Genomic DNA, 24,110 nt, shown 5'->3' on the forward strand with positions numbered 1-24,110 from the left:
CCTTCTGACACTGCCACCAAGGAGCTGAGTCCCCTCAGAGCTCCGGCTGCACACGCCACAGCCTGCCTGGGTGCACAGCAGGGAATGCCTTTTGCCCTCTACATAAAAACCTGGAAAAAAAGGAGAACAAGCACCGAGTGTGTTGTGAGTTTTTTTCCAAGCAGATCCCATGTTTCCATCCCTTCTGGCAGGAGGGAGCTTTCCTCAGAGTAGGTCCCTTCTTTGACAGCTTGACATTTGCAGCCAATATTGAAACAAAGTCCAGGGGATCAGGAGCTGTTGCTGAGCTTCAGGTTTCTCTCCTTGTCAAATAAAGGCCAAATTAAGCCCCAGGCAAAGAAGCATCACCTCTGATTAAAACAGTGGAGCCTGTGGGACTGCATCAGGCAAGAAATGAGTTGTATCACAGTGGGGAGAGTGCTGACCCTCAAGATGTGTCTGATGTCCCAGCCTGCATGATGATGTGGCAGGAACACCTGTCCTTACTTTGCAGTAGAGATGACAGAAATAGGAAAAATTCCTTTCAGGTAGAAGTTGCCATCTTGGCAAATGTTTGTGATTGAATTTGGAGCAAGTTGAGGCTGCAAAACAGATCTGATGGAAAGATGAGTTCTGTAATTTTCCATGTTAGAGAATGTTGAACTATTCCCATCTGAGACACCTCTCCAGAAGGGGCTTAGGGGACAGCAGCCTTTGAGACCTGGCTTGGGTGGGTTTCATGCCTGCAGATCTTGCCCTTCACTGAGGCCTGGAAGCCTCAAGGACTGTGCCTGGAGCATCCTTTGTGTGTCTGGGTTCCTCTGGGGAGAGCTGGGAGCTCAGACCCATGGAGGCACCACTGGATCTGCAGCTTCTCCAGCCCAGCACAAGAGCCCAGTGGAAGCCCTGGCACCAGGGTGGAAGGGCTGGCCTGAGACCAATGGCTTGGGCAGGCTGAGAAACACAGCTTCTTTCCAAGAGATCACCTGTGCACATTCCTTCTGCCCTACTCTGGCACAGGAGGGTTGTCCTGACCTGGGGACATTGGGTGGGGTCCTTGTGTGGAAAGCCATGGCTCAGATATAGGCATGTCAAGGATCACCTGGGAGTTTGTAGGTCTTAACTCTCCTTGCATCTCTTCCATTCCTATGAGAATGCATTTTTCAGCTTCCCTTTTCCATGCCCAAGGGAATTCAAGCTCAGTTGCTTTCTCCCTCAGCTGCTCAGAGAGACACAGAAGGATGCTGTCCTCGCAGGTCTTCAGATCCACCTACCTGAACACCTTGCCAGTGTATAGGTAGGTGGATCTGGAGACCTGGGAGGTCCAGATCCATGTTCTCCCAGGTTGCCTTTAGAGGCTCACACTGCAGTTCCTCCCTTGGAGGAGGCCAGGACGAGAAATCCCATCTGCTCATGACATCAACTCCAGAGCTCCCAGATGTGTCTGGGTGGAGCATCCCCACGGCTCGGGAAGCAGCGTCTGTGGCTGTTCCAGAGCTCATGGAGCACCTTTCCCAGGCTGCCTGCTCCTGCTCTTTGCTGCCAAGGGCTTGTTTATGTAGGATGCTCTGTGGGTGGGATGTGGTTTTGTCACCACTCCATTGTTGGACTCTGTTTGGGCACTCTGCCCAAGGATGATTAATGATGTTTTGAATTGAGGCTCTGAGGTGCTTGCAGGCGTACTGCAGGTACCAGAAGTAAAAGAGGTGTTGTTAGCATCAAGGTACTTCAGTGTTATATCAAGTGTAATCAGAAGTGAATTAATTAAAGCAATGTGTACATGTAAGTCCTTTTATAATGGATGTTCAAACAACTCATATCGTATAGTTTAGAGCTCAGCATTTCAGACTTTTGTGACCCTCTCTTCTCTGTGTGAAGGCAGAGGATGCCAGGGCTGCTATCAGAGGACAAACCTCTCCTGCAAAGGTCTTTTTGTCAAACACAGCTCTTAAAACAAGTTAGGAAGTTGTGTGCATTTGTTGATCCTGGCTCCAGCATATTTCAGGGTTAATTTTTATAGCTCACACAACTAGTGTAGGATGAGATCTAATGGTTGCTTGGGTTTCATCTGACCTTGGAGTGAGCAAAAATCTGTAGAAAAATTGTATTTATTGTTGGTCTCAGCTCTACCAGGATTAAACTTTCTTTTTGCAGCACGACATACCCTTGACGTGATTGTCACTTAGAAAAATTGCCTGGAAATACATCTGGCTCTTCTGTCCAACAGCTCAGGCTTTGTGAGGCTGGTGATACTTCACCCCACAGAGAGGAGACACAAATTTGGATGGAGGAGGGTTTGACAGAATTGCAGGGTGACCAGAGATACAGATCCTAAGCTGTAGATTCAGTTTGACAAGCAGAGCTAAATCCTTATTTTTTTCAAGTTGAAAACCCCTGTTTTGGTGAACTTGGCAGCAGTGGGGCTCGAGCTGGGGGTGTTGCTAGCCCAGCTGTGGAGGAGACCACAGCTGGCAGGGCTGTTCCATGGGAAGCAGAAGGTGAGGAACTGGAACTGCAGCTTCAGCTCAGCTGCATCAGGGTGATGGGTGACTTGGGCGACCCTAGACCCGTGTTTTGGCTCTGACAGAAGCTGTTCTGGCCCCACCTGTGTGGAGGAGGCTGGGAAGCTGGGACTTGATGGAAACATGAATTGGACCTGGACCCTGCCTGGCACACATTTAAAGCTGTTTGCCCAGGATAGTGTGCTATTTTGATATGTGTGAAGCTAGTGACTTTGTTTTTCCAGCGTGCTGGAAAAAGTATCAAACAAGGAGGAAATTAAAATGACCCCAAATGCTCAGAGCACTAAGAAAGGGGGCACTCAAAATCAATCCTCTGATCTTTTTGAACTGAACTCATGGTTTTCTGAGCTGCAACTCTGTGATTTGGACAGGACAGAAATGGAGATGGGTCAAAAGCTGAAAGTGTACCTAAATGTAAAACTTTGACATACTCCAGTATTAGCACTCCATGTGCTGCTCTGGTCTCTCAAGCTACTTTAGTTTACTGCTGGGGAAGGTTGAAAGGTGATTCAGTCATAGTTTACAAGTACCTAAAAAGGGAAGGGGTTTCTGGTTGCTAGATGGGATTCAAATTTACCAGAGAAAGGCAGAGATCTCTTGGCTGGAAGCCAAAGTTAGAGAAGTTCAGACTATGAATAAGAACTGCAGTTTAAACTTTTTACGAACGAAAACCAGAGGAAAGTCTTTGTCTGGAATTAAGCAGAGTCATCAGCAGTGAATGTCTCTAAATGAAGATTTCTGTGTTTTTCTGAAAGCAGCAGGAATTATGAAGTGAGGGTTTCCAGCCCAGAGCAGCCCATCCCAGAGACCAAGGCCAGGCTTCCCTTTTGCCCAGAGCAAGGCTCTGGATGCTGTTTCCAGGCTTGGGGCTCTGCCTGCTCTTCCCACACTGCTGTCCAAGCACAAGCCCTGCTGCACTGCAGCAGCAAGGGCACAGATGTGTCAGGGAGCACAGCCCTGCCTCTTTATGCACAGCCCTTTTCCCAGACAGTCCAGAATATTTTGGGGTTGGATTCCCCTTTCACTGCTCTGTCTGATTCAGCTGGAGGATTGCAGTCCATGGAGTCCATGAAGTGTGGCCTGGAGCTGAATACACTGTCTCTTTACCTCCTGTATTGAGACACCAAAAACATGTAGATTGGGGTGGAAGGATGTTCTCCTCCCTTTTTCTGGGCAGGACTCTCTGCTGGAGGGGTGGGATGCCATGTGTTGTGTCAGCTCTTTGTTTTTTTGGATCTGCCTGCTTAGCAATGTCCTGTAATCATCACTGGTGGCATACACAGAGTTTTTGGTGAGACATGATTCATGTTGGTGGGGAGATCATGGAAATTTCCTTGCTTGTTCTTGGCCCCCTTCTTCAACAGGCTTCAGGCTTCTGGGGTTTGCTCTTCTCTTGCCAGTGTTTCGATGGAGAGGGGCAGGGCTGACACCCCTTTCTCCCAGCAGCTTCCAGTTTATCTTCCACCCAGGGTGATGGTAGCACATAGAACTATGGAAAGGAGATGAGAAGAGAATATTCTTTCACACCCCCAAGACTCAGTTGTTTTATCAGTTTTAACACCAGTTCAACTTCTTTATATCCTACTACCGGTTCTCGCTCATATCAGAATTCTTCACACCTGTGGCTTCTCTGAAATGAGACAAGAGTTGTCCCTTCAGTGACTCGTATCTCAGTCCAAATTAACCCATCTTATGTCCACATGGTGCCTGCTTCATAATTCTGCAGACCACCAGGCTGGAAATAAAATGAAACAGATGCAGCCACGTCAAGGTCAGGACCTTCCCTGTATTTAAGGTGTATGGATAATGTTGGCATGGGGCAGGGTGACCTCGGGGTACAATAGGAGCTAACTGACACTCATGTTCAGACAGAATAAATATTTGAGAGTCTATTTCTCTATTCCCCAAAATGACCCCTGTAAAAGCAAGGTCCTGTTTACCTTCCTGGCTCTCCATGCAGTGTTCTGAGAAGAGACCAGCTCTCTTCTCCCTTCACTGTCTTCCAGCTCTTCTGGGCAACTCATTTCCAGGCAAGGAGACAAGGATCAGGGATACAGCCTTCACAAAACCCATGACACCTTGGATTTTCACAGAATTCCTAAAATTTGCTAAAAGCTGAGATAATTTCTGGTTATAAGCGTATGTTTGTGCCAAAGCACAGTGACCAGGGAAGCAGTGAGAGATGTCAGTGCCCAGCCTGCAACAATTGCCTGCAGCCCACCCAATGGTTTTGTGCCTGTCCCATTAGAATCATGAAATGGTTTGGGCTTAAATAAACTTAAAACTCATCTCATTCCAGCCCCCTGCCATGGGTAGGGACACCTTCCACTATCCCAGGTTGCTCCAAGCCCTGTCCAACCTGGCCTTGGACACTTCCAGGGATGGGGCAGCCACAGCTTCTGTGGCTGTGAGGTCTGACGTGCCTAGGACCAGCCCTGCCACGTTCCCCCCCCACAAGCCCTGGGCTTGCCTTTCAGTCACTGTGAGCTTTGCTTGGCTAACTCCTGTTACCCTGAACTGTTCCATTTCTATCCATGTTGGGGTCCTTTTGATTAAGGACAATTTATCTTCTCATTCCCATCAGGAATATGAGAGTGCTGAGAGTTTCCTGCCACAGAAGCATATTCCTGACAATCGCTGTGCTTTTTATTATTTTTTGTAAGATCGCTTTTGGTGAGAACAGTCTTTAAATACTATCAACCTACACTAACTTAGCTTGGCATGAAGAACTAGAGGAGACATACAAAGGTCTGTAGAACAGTGACTGCTCTAATGAAACCCATCCAGTCCCTCCACCTTTGAGTGCTCTGCCATTTCGCAAGATCAGAATGCACAAAGCAATTAGAATGTGGTTTGTGCATATTAGAGAGAGGAAATTCTCTATCTGTAACACACCTCAGATAAGGAGAAGCCATTGTTACCAATATTCTTAAGGCAAAACCAGCAAGTTGCTGTTTCTTTTTTTAAGGTTAGTGCTGAGAAAGAAAAAGGGAGCTAGAAGAGTGCAGAGCTGTCAGTTGAAAGAAAAATTGCAAGCCTGCTAATCCTTTCTTGTCAGGTTTAATATAAAGCCTGGCAGAGATTGATAAGAAGTGTCTCCCTCTCTGTCTGATGTTCCAGGTGCATGGTAAAAATCACCTCTCTGAAACACCCACGTGCAGGGCTCCAGGATGGAAAGGCTGCTGGCCAGCCTGACACTGCTGGCATAAAACCATTTGAAATACCTATTCTTTCACTTTTCTGAAGAATGGCTGTTCCTCTTCACTCCTTACATATGCAGGATTTTCTTGCAGCCCCTGTCAGTGGCTATTGCTCTGCTGATGTTGAGCTGAACAAGGTCTCTGCAGCAGATTCGGAGCATCTGGGGCACAGGGCCAAGCTCCCTGTGACCTGCCTCTGCTCCATCTGCACTAAAACATTCTGGCTGGGGCTGCTGGGGCTGTGGGACTGGCAGCACACCCACGGCAGCCACAAAGGTCATGTAGGTGTTGGCAATCTGCAGCAGCAATGGCCAGGAGCAGGAGAAAAATAGTCCCTGGAGAGCTTGAGGTGTGTGCATGGTGGGAGAGCGTGGAGAGCTCAGCAAAGCTCTGCAGGGACAGGAGACACGGGGTCCTGCCTGCTGTGGAACCATCAAATCTGGTCATGTGGAGCCTCCAGAGCCAGGGGCTCCCTCTGTTCCCTGTGTGGACGTTTCTGACTCCACGCTCCTTCCTGTGTGCTGCTTTCCCTGGGCAGCCCCTCCCCATCACCCCATGGCAGTGGGGGCAGCAGGAGCTCCCCAGGGGAGGGGGCTTGGGGGGCTCCTCTTGTGTGTGCACAGCTCTGAGAGGGGCAGGTTTCACAGTGTCCCCTTTCTCTTTCCCTAGCTGTTCCTCCCAAACTGAAGAAACTGAAAAGCCCAAATGTTCACGTGGGCGAGAAGATTTCCCTGAAATGTGAGGCAACTGCTGGAAACCCTCAGCCGTCCTACAAATGGTTTAAAGATGGGAAGGAGCTGAAGAAGAGCAAAGACATCCGGATCAAGTATGGGAATGGGAAGTAAGTATGACACAGGGCTGCTCTGCCTCTGCTCACGCAGGGTCTGGGTCTGGGGCCACCTGGCTGGAGGTGCTGCTGTGCTCCCCAAGTCTCTGCTGAGCAGCACTGAGGGCTCCCTCAGAGCCACAGGACCACGCTCAGCCCAGTTACCATGCCCAGGAGAGTGAGCAAGATCCCCAGTGTCCTCAGAGAGTCGTGGGGAGAGGAGCAGGGCATGCACAGAGAAGGTGTTGGGCTTGTAGATGGGCTGTCCTGGGGTCAGGGAGGCTTTGGATACCTGAGACTGGTGTCTTGTGACATGGGGAGGCTTTCCCTGGTAGCTGTGGGCAGCTCAGGTTGCCTGGGGTGACTCCTGCTCTGTGGTTAGGGGTGGGATGCAGAACGTAGCCAAACCCAGCTGTTGCCCCACCACTCAGCAGCAGGGCTGTGGGAGGAATTGGTTTGTTCCCTCCTGAATTTAGGTGGACACAGAAGCATTTAAGGCCACTGAAAAATCACAGAATGACAAATTAATGCTGGAAGGGACCTCTGGAGATTATCCAGTTCAACCCCCCTGCCAAGGCAGGATCACCTGAAGCAGGTAACGTAAGAACATGTCCAGGTGGGGTTGGAATGTCTCCAGAGAAGGAGACTCCACACCCTTCCTGGGCAGCTGTTGCAGTGTTCTGCCACCCTCAGCATAAAGAAGTTCTCCCCCATGCTGGGATGGAACTTTTCATGGTTTAGTTTATGGCTACTGCTCCTTGTCCTGTCACTGGGCAGCTCTGGAGAGTCTGGCACCATCCTCTGACATCTCTTGAGAGATCTTTATGTGCATTAATGAGATCCCCTCAGTCTTCTCTACACTGAGCAGGGCTGAGATGCAAAATGACCTCACAACACTGATCGGGGTCATGGTCACATGCACAGAGCTTGTCCTGTGCAAATCCTTTCATCTGTCCACCCCAGGGCAAGCTCCCTCACATCTGCCCCGAAGTCCCCACCCAGCAAAGCTCTCAGGTGCTCTCAGTGACTGTCACCTTCAGCAGCACCTCATTCAGGCAGGGCTAAAACACCTGCAGAAAGAGGCCCCAGTGACCAAGCTATGGGGTTCTCACTGGGGATGGATTTAAATGAATCCATGTTGATATTTCTGAAGGCCCGGTATTTACATATGATGTATCCTAAAATTATTCCATAATCATGGCTATGCTTGCATTCCTACATCCTGACCTAGCCAGCAAAGTCAGCTTGCAAGTGCCCGACCCCTTGGAAAATTTGATGCTAATTCTTTGCTAGCATATGTTCTGGGTGTGGGAATAAGAGCTCATTATGGACTTGTTAGAGTAGCAATTTTTAAAATTAGAAACCACTACCAATCAGAAAAAAATCAGTGTTTGAACGGGGCGTTGCCAATTGCCTTAATTTACATTCAGTCCTGTTGCGTTTGGTTTCAGAGTCACACCCAAGATAGTTGACCTCCATTGTAATAATTCTAGGTCTTGTGGCTGTTTTGGGATGAGGCAGTGAGGTGGTCAGTGCATCCAGGATATCTGGGTGCTGCCTGCTCAGGAGGGGCTGTGTGGGGTCTCGGGCAGCAGAGACAGGGCAGGGCTGTGCCTGCCTCGCTGCTCTGCTGCCCTCACTGGTTTTGGTGGCCTTTGCCAGTCTCGTGGCCTTGGTTGTTTAGCAATGGCTAAATGCTGGGATGCCCTGGGGAAATGTCTGCAGCACGCTCTGCAGCCAGCTGTGCGAGTCCTGCCTGCCCAGGGTGTTGGGCAGCGATTTCCCCCAGAGCTGGAGTGCATCCAGCCCCAGAGCAGACACCCAGCACTGCCCTGCTGCCCTCCCAGTTATCCCAGCCCTTCCTCACCTCCTGCCACCCTGTGTCCGGCAGCAAGCTGTGGCAGGATGGCATCCCACCCCCAGCGATGGGGACACGCAGTCCCTGGGCCAGGGACAGAAACAAATGGAAGGAAGTTGGTCCCCTTTCCTCAGGACACTGCTGTCTAGTCATAATTTTGCATTTACCAGTTTCCATGGCAACATGTCGGCTCTCCAGTGAGAGGCCAAAGATGTGTGGTGCTGGAAGGGCTTCCTGCTGGCAAAATAAGCCTGAGGATAAACATTTTAAGGAAAGCCGAGCAGCTGCCTCCTCCAGTGTCTGAGACTCCCTCAGCAGCAAAGCCCAAAGCATCCCCAGAATTTTTTCCCATCCCAGCTTCTGCTCCCTGCTGCCATGAAGATGTGCCTGTCTTGTGCTGGGACCAGGCTGTGGAGACTAGACTCAAGCAGCTGTTGAGCAGCAACAAAAGGAAATGGCCTCAAGCTGTGCTAAGGAGGGTTTGGATATTAGGGAAAACATCATCACTGAAATAGTGGCCAGGCATTGGAACAGGCTGCCCAGGGAAATGGTGGAAGTGCTCAAAAACTGTGTGGATGTGTCACTTGGGGACACGGTTCATTGGTGGCCTTGGCAGTGCTGGGGGAATGGTTGGACTCAGTGATCTCAGAGGGCTTTTCCAACCCAAATGATTCTGTTGCTCTGTGGGACAGTTGTGGGATAATTACCTCTCAGTGAGCATTTGCCCCTTGTTTAGCAGTGCAGGAACACTTCCCTGAGAGGATCTGGGTGGGTCTGTGCACACCCACTCTGGCATTCCCACCTCTGTCCCCTGCACCATGTTTGCCGGGCCCCAGAACTGAAAATTTCAAGGCAGAGTGGCCACTGGCACTGGACCTGCCTCCCTCTGGTCTTGACTGCATGGAACAAACACTAAAAACTGCTCAGAGCAGGCTGAGGGCTGAGAGAGCCCTCATGACTTTGATGTCTTCATTATGCAGCTGTCTGGGCCAAGTTGAGTGGAGGGACATGTGATACGGGTGCAGAGCATTACTTCCAGCCTGTTGGGAGGGGACTCCAGGGGAGGATAAGCATCCCAAATTGTAAATCTCTGAAAGGACATCTTACTCTATAACGATTATTTTAAGAATAATGGGATTTATAAATCTGGCTCCACTTAGAGATAACACTGGTCTCCAGATAATCCTCTGTGCTTCCCTTCAGTTCAGAGTGGGGATTTCAGAGGGACAGAAATGGAGCCCTGGGGAGGGACCTTCACAGGGAAAGAACACAAGGCGAAAACTTCTCAGGCTGTGCAGGACCTGGCCAGGTGCACAGTATCATTTCTTCAGAAGTGTAGTCCAAAGACCTGATTGAGTTTTCTGCTGGAGCCAAGCCAAAAGAGCCCTCCAGCAAAGTGATGTCCACAGTGTTTCCCTTGGCACTGTGAGGCCCTGGCAGAGCTGGGCACAGCTGAAATCTGTCCCCAGCACTGAGATCTTTAGCATGCAGAGGGTTAGGATGGGAGACAAGAACATGGTTGCCCTCTGTGATTCATTCCTGGCTTTTTTCCCTGTGTGTTTAAAGAGCCTTGAGGTTTCTAACTAGAAAGTATGACTGAAGCATTTTTTTTTGGTGATTGGGTTTTTGTTTGATCTCTAGAAGAGGGGATCTCTTTCAAAATAAGGGATGTATATGTTGTAAGGAGGAGAGGAGCACTTAACTACATGTCAGCTCTTCAGCTTTTCCATCAATCATTTCCCTCTTCTTTTTAAACTTACCGGCAAAGCTTCTGGTGCCATCAGGCAGAGGAGTCAAGTTTTTTTAATGGATATTTGCTGGAGGGAGGGGAACAATTCTGATTCCTCCTTTCTGAACTTCATGTTCCATCTGTAATTAGTGACAGGCTGGGGCAAGCCTGGCTTGCACGGAGGGGAAACCTCTTTAAGGTGGAAGAAATTATTGGCTGGAATTTTATCTCCATCTCCATTTAAATAAAACACAGTTGATGGGAAACCCAGAGAAATTACCCAGAAAGAATTGCCTGTGGTAGTGGAAATACAGCCTAGTGAATGGCTCTCCCCCCAGGCTGCTAAAGTGATGCCATTTTTGGCTGAGTGTGTCTGAGGTCTGATTGAGGCTCCCAAGAAGTTCAGGTTGGGTTTTAACTTTCTGACTATTCTGGCAAATGGTCAAGTGCCAGTTGTGGAGGAAGCCAAGGGAGTTTTTGCTTGTGGAGGTGTAGAGAACCTTCCCTTCCTGAACTCATGCTTAAAGCTCAGCCTGGGACATGCAGATGTTCAGCTGGAGCCCAGGAGCCTGGGGGTCCCTGAGCTGTGCCTGTCCTTACAGCCCTTTCCCTTTGTGTGCTCTTCTACCAAGGGACGCTGCTGGGGTGATGAAGTAGGCGTATCATTGATTGGGGAGGGTTGGCAGTTCAGTTTGGGACAGGCTGACCATATGACATCCCTTGGGAGTAGTGTCCTACTTTCAGTATCACCAGGAATCCCTATTGTTAGCCTGTAAGTGGAGCCAAGGGATCCCCTCCTCTCCTGTTTCTGTACAGTAGTCCCTCAGGCAATGCCACTTGAGCAGATTCATTGCTGGGGTCTTCCTTGTAGGGCTCCCAATTGTAGATTATTCCCCACCCACAATGAATGGGGCTGTGGTCTTCCCTGTACAGCTCACTGCACTGGAATGAAGGCCAAAAAAAAAAAAAAAATAATGCCAAAGCAGCAGGGGAACGAGAGTGCCAATAATGATAAATGATTTCCTAATTAAGCCTGGAGACAAGGAGGGGCAAAGAGGACTGTTGAAGCCTTGTGGGAGCCAGAGTGAACCCAAGCAGGCTATACCACCACTCTGGCAGGGGTCTTTGGGCTGACATTTTTAAACAAAGGAAAAAGCTCATTTGACAATGGATCTTGCAAGAGCAATTCCAGATGCCTTGAAGCGAAGACTCTTCTCAAGCACCGGTGTTGTTATAATCACCAGGGGAGCTGCTGCCTTGCTAACTCTCACATGTCATTATAAGTCTCCAATACTTGGGATTTGGTTTTAGCTGCTGAAGGCACTTCATTGGAGGGGGGTGTGAAGGAGAGCATCTCCTTTGTTTGTTTGCTTGTTGTTTTAGAGGAGATGATGGACATCATCTTGGCCAATGCACCTGGGACTGAACCAGGGAATTTGAGAACTGAAAGGAGAAGCAGTTGGGTTTTGAGCTCAAACAATCCACAGACTTTGCAAGTTGGGGCTCCTGAGAGAATCAGGGAGTGGACATTTAATCAAATTTGACTGCATTATAGTTGCTAATAAGTCTCAGTCAGTTGCTGGGCTGCTTCAGCTGCTGGGCTCTGCAAACTTAGAGGTTGAAAGAGCTTTATGTGCCTGAAATTTGGTGTGGTTTTTCCAGCCATGCTGGATGCTTACAAAAACAAAATAAAAATCTCTCTCTACAGACCTTCGCCCACTCTGGTTGCAAAATGTCACAGATTAGGTCGAGGCCCTCACTGAGACATGAGCTGAAATCCCACTCATCCCACTTAAGTTAAAATGTTTTACCTTCGGGGAGGAGGGCTGGGGTGAGGGCTGAGGCTGCTGGAAGTTCATCCAGCACACCACATCACAGACCTGCAGGCACAAATTTGCCACGGAGCAGACACTGCTGAGGATCTATGACATGTACCAGCTGCAGGAAAATGGCCTGGGGAGAAGAGAATGACACGACGAGACCCAAAACTTTATCTAGATCTCCTGTATGTGCTCTGTACAACCGCAGTGGTGTTTCACAGAGATTTTGAGCAATAGTTCCCTGCCCATGTGAAGGTGCCATCCCTTTCCCATTATTTCTGTTCCCCAAAATACTTTTTCCTGGTATCAGTATTTGCAGCCTGGCTCTGCTCATCTCCATTTTTGGGCTCTGTCCAGGGCTGTCCCCATGACAGCTACTCTTGGTATGGCACCTCCCTCTGCTCTTTGATTCTTTACAACTAATGTTCTTTGCTTTAAAGGTCCTCTCAGGCCTTCCTCCCTACTTCTGGCAGTCCCTGAAGTTTTGGTCCTGCCTCTGATTTGCCCAGCACATCAACCTCCACCCAATATGTGTTACACTTCCAAACAAGGACCTCTGTGCCTTCTCCCCAGCAGCACTGGCCCTCTTTTCCCTCCCTGCCACAGAAGCAGCTCATGGTTTGGTTGTTGAGGTAGTGAGACCAAGGGACCTTGTCTCTGTATTAAGGTCACACACTCTTTGGGATAATGAGGAATCTGTTCCACATTTGGTGCTGGGAAGTCCCTGGGAAGTCTTGGGACTGCTTCTGTATGAGATCACAGGAAGCAGGGAAAGAACCTGCTGGGAGCTGGCTGCAGAGTACTGCTCCAGGACCTACATTTTCTCAAAGAAATTAAAATCCTGGCACTGGGATTGGAGGAAGCATTCATAGGATGGATCAATTGCCTTGAATTCCAGAAGTAATACAAAGGACCCTGCAGTGACATTGGGTCTGTGCATCAGGCAGAGCCCAAAACGCAGCTTTTACTCATTTATTGACGTCACACCCTGGCAGGTGCCACGGCCTGGCCTGGCACAGAGAGCAGCAGCATTGCACAGGGATTTGCCTCTCAACACAGCAGCCACAAAGTCCACGCCAGGCACTGGTGTGATTGTGTGTCACTGCCTGTGCTGCCCCACACCTCTTCCCATTTCCAGAACACCCCTGGCTGCATTTGAGCCTGGAAGGGGTTGCACAAGTGACCCTGCTCTTTGGAGTGTACTTATCGATCTTGTCCCCTCTTGTTGACACTGTCCAACCCAGAAGTGACTCGCCTCACTCTGAGACCAGTGTCAGTGTCAGCTCTGCAGAGTGAGGACTGGGCGAGTCTTCCTCTTAAAATCAGCCTGTCCCAAGCCTGGGCACAGAGAGACCACAGCACTGCTGAGCACAGAAGGGGCAAATCTGCTTTTCAGGTTAGAACAGCACTTTAATGTTGGGGAACAGGGGTAGGAGAGAGCAGGTAAAGTGGGTCAGGGGATGTCTGGTTCTGTCCTGGGCGCTGCAAGGACATTCCCTGTCTCCCACCATCCCAGCAGGTCACGCACAGCGCGGGTCAGAAGATGGTGTGAGGGGAGGAAGGGAGATAGAGAAGGGATGATGGCCAAGCTGAAAACTCCAAACTTTCCTGTCTTTACCCCTCTTATTTGATTGCTTTGCTTGAGGGCATTTCTGTCTCCTTTCCCATTTGTTCTTTCTGTAGCTGATACTGAGCTGGCCAGATGATGCTCTGGAGCACAGAGCAGCCAGCATTGGACACTTGTTTTCCTCAAGCACTGCGAGCACAGCCGCCCTGCCCAGCTCTGCCCAGCTCTGCTGAGCACAGCTGGAGGGCAGGGAAGAGATCAGGGGGGCTGTGCAAGGGAGAGACTGCTCCTGGCTGCTCCTGCCCTGCCGGACAAAGCGGCTTTGCCATGACCATCCCCACACTGCCTTTGCATTGCAGTGATTCCCTCTGCCTGAATTAACCCACTGAGTGCTGGGGATGATGGACGTGTCCCCCCCGAGCCCCAGTGGGGCTGCCCAGTGTTTGATGGCTGCTGGACAGCACTTGTAGTTTGCAAGATGGATATCCTGAATCTTCTTGCCAATCATTAACCTGCTCTTTCAGGGCGAATGCAGCTCGGTGAGAGTGCCAGGGCAGCACATAGGCACCAATTAAATCTCTGGCAGGATGCAGCAGCAATTGATGGCACTCCTGCTCTCATCAGTGCCACTGTACTTCCTGCTGCTGGCTCTCCGTGCAAACAGAGGGGAATGGAGTTAATGGGTGACCACAGCAGGGCATCCAGTGTGTCCTTTGCAAGGGTCATGTTTGGGAATTTCCTTTTCCTAGGGTTCCAGGTGTGTTTACTATGTGCAGTGCTCTTCATTGACAATTTTGGGGCTACATATAGGGTAGTCTCCAATTTCTGTTCATTCACCTCATTCCTTGACTTCTTTGTTACTTATGTGTTAGTTGCCCTATTTTTAGAAGTCTAATAAACCACTACAACAGTAGTAATCCTGGAGCTATTCTTATCCAGAACGATGCAGAAGTGGCTGGACTCACCCAGGGGAGCACAGAGTCCTCAGTGTAGGTGTCAAGGGGGCAGCTGATGGCAGCTGCTCTCCTGATCCCATGCTCTGACATGAATGGCCTGGTGAGGAGATGACCTGGGGAGATGGCCCCATTTCCACTTGGCAGTAGGTAAGAGGGGAAGAATGATTCAAGCTTGACCAAAGTGCTGGTGGGAACATGAGTGCTGTCATGGGAAGTTCCTCCTTGGCTCAGATGCAGGGCCTGTTTCTTCTCCTCTCACTGCACTGGAGGCCTCAGGGCCTGAGCTCACATTTAGATGTCTAAATTACAGCCGATGAGGACACCCTTCCCAGCCAGAATTTGCCAGGATCTTTGTGTAGGTCCTGGCCAAGGGCTGATCTCCTTGTTTCCCATTGTAGTCTGGAGATTGGCACCGAAGAGGGTGATTTACTCATCCCTCCAAACTGCCCTCTGGGGGACTCTTTTCTCTTGGCCAGAAAGGTATTTTGGGGGATCTTCTTTTGGCCAGGCTGAAGGTCTCCTTGTGAATCCTATCCCTCTGAGCTTGCAGACAGCATATTCCCCGTGGCTTATCCCTCCACTGGCACTACAGGAGATAATTAGTGCGTGGCTAAGTCATATGTGCTGAGGGTCAGGGAAGACAATGAGGCAGATTTTCCCCCGGAGTAAAGAGATGTCAACAGGGTTGCACTGCAGAGAAATGATGGGATCTGTCAGTGACCCTGGCCCTTTCACTGAGCAAACAGCCCGGGGCAGCGCCTTCCTCCAGAAGAATGGCATCGTCTGGCAGCCAGGCACCCTTGTGAACGCACATGTAGGGCTCTCCCAGAGCCTGCTGTCCCCAGGAGCCTTCATCCCACACTCCTGTGCCCAGTGTAACTCCTTGGAGGCCACTCTTTGGTGTGTCTGTGAAATCAGCCCTCAGGAGAACACAGCACCTGCCCCTGGGGACAGCAGGGCGAAGAACACAGCTTGGAAAAGCTGATTTCCAAAGGAGTGTTGTGATATTTCAGGAGCACTTGGAGATAGCAAAATAGAACAAAAACCAGAGTGGTCACCCTTGGCACACACAGATCAGGCAAGGACTTGTCCCTTTGACATGCTTCAGCTTAGTTCTTCCAGTGCACAGGTATTTTCCGTGTTAATTAAAAGGACATGGTTAATGCTGTGAAGCAAGGTATCTCTCTGGCTGTTTCAGTGCTTCTGGAATAGGGAAATTCTCTTTGCACTTATGTTACACGTGAAAGCTGATCCATATCTCCAACTCTCATCTCCTTTCCCCTGAGTCTGTCACCAGACATTATACAGCAAAGTGTGGAGACCAAGAGGTGCCACACCATTGGCCTGGGATATGAAAAGCAAGAAAAAGCTCTTGATTTTTCAAGGGGATCTTCCAGTCCAGGATAATTTCAACAAATTGTGATGGCAAAAATAAGGTCTTTTGACAGTACAAGTCTTGTGCATTAAAACAAAGTAATCCCCTTTGGTTTCACCTTGATGTTGCTATGCTCCCAATGCCAACATCACTCTTTATTCTGCTCACATTCCCCTCCAGTTCCAGGTAAAAGACCAAATATCTCTCACCATGTTGTTGGAACTGAGTCTGTCAAGTGTGGCTCCTTTTATGCCACTCCCTAACTCATATCTTTGGGACTTACACCCCCTTATCTGTAAAAGATCACATACCTAGGTGATATAATGCAGTAGTGGATTTTTCCAGTTGCTCCACCTGGTGAAATGTGCTGTGGATTGAGATTGCCATGCAGCCAGTTATCATTAGAACATCTGTGCTCTGGCAGCTGAAGGCAGCTTGTCCATTGATGCTCTCAGCTCTGCCCTGGCAGAGAGCCCCAGCGTGCTGATGTGCCAGGGTGGTGTTTTCTATGGACTCTGAGTTAGAGCCTTGCTCTTCCAAGCTGCTTTCAGCATGTGCTGCCTGCACTGCAGCCTGTCCTGAGAGCTGGTTTGTAAAATAAATGGTGCATTCTGGCAGAGAGGGTTGAGACAGCTGGGAGAAAGTAATGGCTGGGCTGGGAGCAGTCTTGGAGTTGCATTCTGGAGCCATCTCGCTCTTTTGATGAGCATTTCCACACGTTCCTCTATGGAGGGAGTGGGGAACATGCTCCTGAACAAGGTGCTGCAGCCCAGCAGAACCCAGGCCCCCGTCAGGCACCTTCATCCCTCCCAGCAAGGTGCAGGAAGCAACAGGCACAGGGCAGCAACAGGCACTGGATGCCCTGAAATGCCCTTAAATACCTCTCTCAGGTAACGTGTGTGTTACCTGGCTCCCAAGGCAGCACAGCAGTGAGGGCCACGATGCCCAGGGCTGTCACAGGCTGTGCTGAGAGACTTGAGAACACTCAGAGAAGGGTGCTGCACTGGGAGTCAAGGCAGAATCACCCCTCTTGTTTAGGCTTCCATGTTGGAATGTGTTGGCCCAAGTCACTGCACAAATGGATTAGGGGAGACCTACAGTCAGAGGGATTCAAGAGGTCTTTGCATACTGTCAACATTCATTTAAAAATTGCTTCACATGTGGCCCCAGCTCATGCAATTGAGCACTTGACCGCATCCTGTAAAACAGGGCAGCGCCTGTTTCCTGGGAGCTCTACCAAGTCATCTCCAAGTGCTTTTAATTTACTAATATAACTAGTGAGATGTTCCTGCTGTGCCCTTGCGCCGTGCCTCCCAGGAGAACAGCTTGTCAGGGTGTTAAAAAGATGCCAGTGTGCTTCTGTGAAGGGCTTCCTATGGACAATGATTTTCACATCCCAAAGAAAAGTCCTTCTCAGATGACACGTGTAACATTGCAGCTATGTCCAAGGCTAATGATTATTTTCCACATAAATGGAATTATATTTGCCTTCAGCAACATCGGCCACTGGGAGCTCTTTCTAAAGCTGGCAGCGCTTCCAAGTCTCTAAATAAAGTGACACAGACCTGAGGTAAAAGCTTGGTGTAGAAAGCAAACAGAGATGTTCTCATGAGAAGAGCAGACAAGGTGGCTTTTGATAAGATGGCTAAAATGGAAGAAAATGTAGTAAACCAGCAGGAGTCCCACTGCGGTCTCATGAGTGGCACTCAGTGTGTGTTGAAGGCTCCTATAGATCCCTGTTAAACTGGGCAACAAAAGGTTTTGCCTGTTAGTCAGAGCCATCCCAGGGAATGAGTCATAGCCAGTGGGAAAGGCGATGCTCCTTCCCGCAGCGCCGCAGAGCTCTGCCGCAGAGCTCTCCCTCTCCATGGAGGAGCAGCAGGGCTGGGAGGTGGCACAGGCTGGGAGGTGGCACAGGCTGGGAGGTGGCACGGGCTGGGAGGTGGCACGGGCTGGGAGGTGGCACGGGCAGTTGTCACACCCACCCTCTCCTGCTCTTTCGAGGCACATCTGGTTGGAAAGATGAGGGTGTGCAGCTCAGTCACACACGTCTGTAGTCCACTGGAGTGTGGATTTGGGGGACACGAGGTGCTTGCCCTTTTTTTAGGTCGAGATGAAGCTGTCAGTGATATGTCCAGGGCAAAACCCAGGGACTGGATGTGCAGGCTGGCAAGGGGTGAGTCCCCTGGGTGCCGTGGGTGTTTGTGCTGAGTGTGTGGCACTGCTGAACGCAGCCGGTGGAGCACTGACTGCTCAGCATCCCTGCTGAGGAAGGTGCAGAACAGGCATCTCCTCTACACATCTCTGTTTGGCAGGCAGATCCCACTGTCCATCAGTAAGTTGGCTTTTTTCCAGTGTGGAGAGCCTGTGCTGGAGTGCTGGGACCCTGGGCCTCAACTCCTCATGAGACTTTCTGTGTGAATGAGAGGAGGTGTCAGACCAAACCACACAGCATGCTCAGAGCAGTGGGTTCAGAGGGAGATGTTCACCTAGGAGATCTTGGGAAGGGACTTGTCCAAATCCTATCCAGGCTTGAGTGCCTATTCAGCAAGCTCAGGCAGCCCATCCTGTCAAGCAGGGGTGACCCTCCAGGCAGCATCCCAGGGCCAGGAATGGTTGTCACTTCATGAGGTTGGTCAGCAATCGAGTAAGAAATGTCTGCTGTACTTTTCAACAGAAAGATTTCCAGACTGCAGTTCAACAAGGTGAAGCTTGAAGATGCTGGGGAGTACAGCTGCGAAGCGGAGAACGTTTTAGGGAAAGACACCGCAAAAGGCAGCCTGAATGTGAAAAGTGGTAAGTGAAGAAGCCAGCAAATGTCTCGAGCTGTCTGCCATTCCACAGAAAGGTTCTGCACATGGTCTGTCTTGAATTTTGTTTCATGCTTTCAGGATATTGAGTAAAACAATCTTGGGAGATAAGAAAAATGCAGCTTAGCATAAATGTTTATCTTTGTTATCTGTCACTGGCAATGTGGTTAATTTACATTTTAAATAAACTTACAGTCTATGTATTTTTTTAAGAAGGGGTAAGGAGGAAAGAAAGCTGGTGAGCTTGATGTTTTCATTTTTTAAAGAATTTCTGAGAAGCAAAACTCACCAGAAGACAAGTAATTAGACCATAGCTTTGTGATGAGTGAAGTTGCTTCTGGTTTTCATCCTAGAGTGTGTGCTCCATCTCTTAGAGCTCAGCGGATGGAGTCTGAGGTTAGGTGGTTTTATTATTATCTTGGTCATAATAATTATATTGCTTAACACGATGGTTTGGATGCACCCTCCGGCTCAGAAAGTCCCTACAGTGGCTGCCAGAAGCTGGGAGGGCACAGCTGGGGAGGGGGTGACTATTTCCTAAGCTCTTCCTCCTGCCATTCACAACAGGCACTGTGGCAGCCTGGGCTGTGAGCGCTGGGCTCTGGCTCTGGGCTCTGCAGCCCTTGCTGGGATCCAGTTTTTTGTTCTCTCACCAGCCTTATTGCAGTGTGAGGGAAGGTAGCTTTCTCCTGCTGCTTTCTGGCAGTATTTTCTCTCTCAACCTCAGCGTGTTTGTCATCCTGAATCTTTTATTTCACGAAGTTGCAGCATCACACAGCCTCCCCCTCGGTTATCCTGCCTGTTCAATCCCAGTGCTGGCAGGGTCAGGAGGAGGGCCACCCATACTAACACCTCCCTGCCTTCATTCTCCGTGTCTGTGAACTCAGCCCTGCTGCTCTGCTGGGTTTGTGTCCAATTCTGATAGGAAAGGTGTCCTGAGTAAGAAACTGAGACAGTGCTCTCTTTTTTTTTTTTTTTCTTGGCTCACTCACTGGCTGTCCCACATAAACTGCTCCTGTTTGATGGGAGCTGCATGTGCAACCTCCCGTCCCTTTGTGCAGCCATCAAAGCCCTGTTTGCCTCCTCTGCTGCCCCTTCCCCAGCACCAGCACTCCTGTCACAAGAGGAGGAGTGTGGTTGAGCAGTGCCTGCTGCTGGGCTCTGACCTCCACACCAGGTAAATGCACACCTGGCCACTGCAGGGCAGGCAGCACATGCCAGGGGTCAGCTCCCCCTGCTCAGGGAGGACCCTCTCAGCAGGGACGGGCTCACACCTGAGATGCCCAGAAATGTGTTAAGACCTGAAAACCGACTAAAAACACAGAGAGATCTCACTGTGAATCTGCTGGATTCCCTGCCTGGATGAACCCAGGCTCTCAGCTGCCTTGCCACTGCAGGCACACCTTGGTGCTGTTTTCAGCACCTGCCAGGACAGCAGGGCCAGCTGAGCCCCCTGCAAGGGCAGCTGAGGTGATGCTGATCCCTGGAGGCTTTTGTGTCCCCGTCACCCCTTTGCACTCTGTACCCTCTTTCCCCTGGAGCGACCCAGAGCTAAGCAGCCTTCCCAAAATGTAGGCACGTCTGTCCTGGAGTATTCCTCTCCCCTTACTGCTGGGCCTTCCTGGGGCCTTGCAAGCTTTCCTCACTTCTGCAAGTTCCCTTCTTCTGTGATACCTTTCAGTAGAAAACTCCTCAAGGCATCTGAATCCACACATGTGTTGTCCCCTGTTTCTTCTTCCTCAGAATCCTTAGCACTGATCCTCATGTGGCTTTCATTGCAAAGTGCTCTTTGCTCTATTCCAATTCCAATTTTCAGTTTCAGAAAAGCAGCTTTTCAGCCATACAGATCTGGTTGCAAGTCACCAAAACCACCACATCTTTAGAGAGAATGGTTGCAGAGCAGAGACCCCTTGGCACTTAGAAAATGCCCCTCAACCAAACCCTCACCTTATCCCTCCTCTACAATTCCAGCATTTCCACAAAACTCCCAGCTCAGAAATAAATGCTTTTGCATTGAGAAACTTTGTGAGGGTGTTAATTTCTGAGGAAATGCTTCTGGACTTAGTCAAAATATACTGCAATATATTGCAGATTTTATGACTTTGAAGTGAATGAGATGCTTTCTTAGAAAAATGTCCATTTCCCAGTTCTCAGGATTGAATAGTCTAATGTTAATATCACATGTCCATGAGGGCACAGCTGAGGTGTGACTGTTTCAGATTCTTTTTATTCCTCAAAAAAATTTCTAGGCATCTTCTCAACTGCCCTGCCCCTTATCAAACACTGCAGAAAAAATCAAGTTGTACAAAAAATTCTTTCTGCTTCTAGCTCTTTGTGGTGGTCCCAGCCCTGTCTCTGGCAGGCACTGCACCCCCTGGCCAGGCTCCTGGGGCTTTCTCCTTTGTGCACCCAAAGGGTGTGAGGGACTTCTCCAAAGGTGCTGTCAGCTAGGTTGAGTAGAGCTGGTGTCTGTGGACATTGGGGTTCCCAGGATCCTGGTTAAAAAAGGGGAAATCACTCCCCTTGCTTGTCTCCCCTAATATCTGGGGTGCTGTCCTTCATCTGTTTCCTGTTCCTCCAGCTCTTGTATGAGCATTAATTTGTGCTGCAGAACTTCACGTGGGATGGAGGCTCTTCAGAAATCCCACCTTTTCTTAAACTCCACATTTTCCCCACTGCCATGTCCTTCCATCCCATCTTTGCACTCTTGTGGCCATCAGGGCTAAGAAAACCTCCTGCGTTTTCGCTCATCTCCTGCCGGGTGAGCCCTGAGCCATCTCTGCCTCTTTAGGGTGACACGAGGCCCGTCACAGCGAGGGGACACCGTGCCCTGTGCCATCCCCTGCAGGGACACTCCTTGTCCTGCCTCTGTCACCCCAATCCCCTGCCCTGCACCAGCCCCCAGCCTGTGCCCCACACCAGCACCTGCCCCTCTGCTCCTCCCCACAGTAGCTAAGCCCACCCTCCTCTGCTCAAAAGAGATATTTTGTTCACTACTTTCTTACCTTAATTTCCCCAGGAACAACGAAAGCACCACAAGTCTTACCAGCCTCAGAAACTAAAATAGTTGTTATGGAAGAAGAGTGTAAGTACCTCTCCCCCACTCCCCCCATACAGCTGCTTTCCCCTAATTTATTTGTTATTATGAGACATTTTGCACAAATGCTTTATTGCCTCCTGGAATCTTCTTTAATTACTCCTTCTGTCTGATTTTTCCCAAAGCCACTGGTCTTCCTTTCCCTGGATCTTTAAAAAAATCTTATTTATATTGCTGGTGCCTGTCTTGGAGAGGGAGAATTTGATAACTATTGCAATGGCATCTTGAAGAACATGCTACTTAAAATTGCAACTGAAGTTTAAGCATTCTCAGCTCTTTCAGTACATGGAGTTACTGATACTTGCAAGATGTGCTTGTTATGGCCTTTGATTTAACAGGGTTTTATTTTATTACTTTGTTTTTGTGCTTAGGTTTGGGGTTTTTTTGAGGATAGTTGATAAAACCAAAACAGGCTGTAGGAATTACAAGAAAAAAAAAAGACATCAGTCTTCTAAGCATAGGTAATAAGAAAATTGCAGAAAATCCATCCATGCCCTGCCATCCCATTTTTTTCTGAGCCTCCAGAAAGCAAGAACTTATTTCCCCAAATGCTTAATTTGATTTAATGTGGCTGGAATGCTTTTTAACATTCCCTCCTATTCATTTGTCCCAAAAGCAGTAGAAAATGGGCACAGAGCAATAAAAATGAAGGAGGGGATACAAGTGTAGATTAGAATCCTGATGCCTGGATGTTGGCTCAGCAATTTCTGGTGGAGGGTGTTATGTCTGTGTCAGGGGGTCTCTCCCCAGTGGGAGCCCACCAGGATCCTGGCAGAAGCCCTGGGAAGGCAGAACCAGGCAGAGATTTTTTTATTTTTTTTTGTGTGTGTTTCCAACCCAGCTGCAGATGCCCAGAGCTGAGAGCACAGCTGGCTGTGCCTCACTGTTGGCAGTCCTGCTCTGCAGATTTTATGGGGATGTTTCCTCCTTTGAAAGCTCAGTCTTTTATGAATTTAAAGGAAATCTGATTGCAGCCACAGCAGGCACTGGCCAGGTATTCTTTAAAAGCTTTTCTGATTAGAAAACTACACTTAAAATGTGCTCCTGTGTAGTGCTTAGCCTTGCACTGCACTAGAGATACCAAGCTGAGATACAGCATCATTAATGCCATGGCCACAGCATCCTTCCCCAGGATGTTCCCTTTGTTTTCACCAGAAGAGATCCATACTATTTATTTGCATCATATTAGATTAATGCTATTTTCCTCAAAGCCAAATCTCAGAAAGGAAACACAGAAATTTCCCCTTTTGGAAAACTTCTTTCTTCTGTGGGTGCATCATCACTTTTGTTTTTCTTTCTTAAGATGGAAAAGTCCCCAGAGTTAAAGTTGTAACTCATTTTTCATTTCACATCCCTTTTTTGCAATATCTCCCAAGTGTTAACTCAATAACTCAGAATCTGTCTGATTTTTATGGTGATTGATGTTGTATCATAGACTTACACGTGTGTACAGCATATGGGGAGGTGATGAAGATGTTGTGAGGTGGGATAATCTGGAGAGCAGACATGTATCTCATTCTTGTAGAAATCATGCATTTCTTTTCAGTATCTGTATTCAGAGTCACCTGTAGGTTGTCCCTACTCTCATTGTTTCACTGAAATCTTATAAATCCCTTGCTGGATTTTAAACACTGATGTCCCCAGTACCTGGTCTGTGAATAGCATGAGGTTCCACTCAGCTTCATTTGTGCTGCAGTAGCCTCATTGGTGGTGAAAATGTGTTAAATGAGGCACTTCGTTTTGTGCTTGTCACAGGCTAAGGTTGTGCTGTTGGGTGGTCACCGTGGCTCAGCTCACAGGCAAGAACTTGCAGGGATGTGGTAACTCGATCTTGTGCCCTAACGCAGAGAGAAAGGTCCTTTATGCTCATTTCAACATCCAGAGAGCTCAGAATGGTAACATGATCCTGTCACAGTGCAGCATGAGGCAGCTAAAGAAGGTTCAGGAGTCTGTGGCCCTGTTGGGTAAACAGGATAGGAACCAGTGTTGATATTTAGGAGCATTCTGATGGAGGCAGAAATGGAAGCAGGGTCAGAGAAATCTGGAGGGCATTCTGAGATGGAAGGTTTATGCAGGACAGAGATAGCAAAACCTTCTCAAATTTTAATTTTAAAAAGGTAAGATAACGTTTAAAGTCTCTGAGAAGGTCAGGTAATCCCTTGTTCTTTCTGCTATTGACTTCTCCACCAGTTCTTTACCTTGACTTCAACAAGCAGCTGAAGCCCTGAGGGGAAGGAGAGAATTCAGGCCAGGTGGGGGAAGCGTGGCTTGGATTCTGTCAGGATAGAGGGGGACGTGCCAGTGGTGGGCAGGTGCTCTAAACCAACATGTGGATCGTTGCAGCTGCTCACCTGGACTCTGCTCGTGCTCC

At 49.1% G+C, this 24,110-nt stretch overlaps 1 protein-coding gene across 9 annotated transcripts in view; it reads left to right on the top strand.

Annotated features, from left to right (window-relative positions):
* The window catches only part of NRG2 (neuregulin 2), a 154,833-nt gene that overhangs the window by 92,523 nt on the left and 38,200 nt on the right, over positions 1-24,110 (top strand). For 5 of the 9 annotated variants that reach the window (XM_085590976.1, XM_021531870.4, XM_085590980.1 and 2 more), the window contains exons 2-3: positions 6,371-6,542; positions 18,510-18,628. In XM_085590976.1, coding sequence (XP_085447102.1) covers positions 6,371-6,542; positions 18,510-18,628 — 291 coding nt within the window. Of the gene's footprint in view, positions 1-6,370; positions 6,543-18,509; positions 18,629-21,661; positions 21,728-24,110 lie in introns of all 9 variants that reach the window. The other 4 variants (XM_085590974.1, XM_031506032.3, XM_085590975.1 and 1 more) reach the window with 1 other exon arrangement.

The sequence above is a fragment of the Lonchura striata genome, chromosome 13, assembly GCF_050655825.1.
Source record: "Lonchura striata isolate lonStrDom1 chromosome 13, ASM5065582v1, whole genome shotgun sequence".
NCBI lineage: Eukaryota > Metazoa > Chordata > Aves > Passeriformes > Estrildidae > Lonchura > Lonchura striata.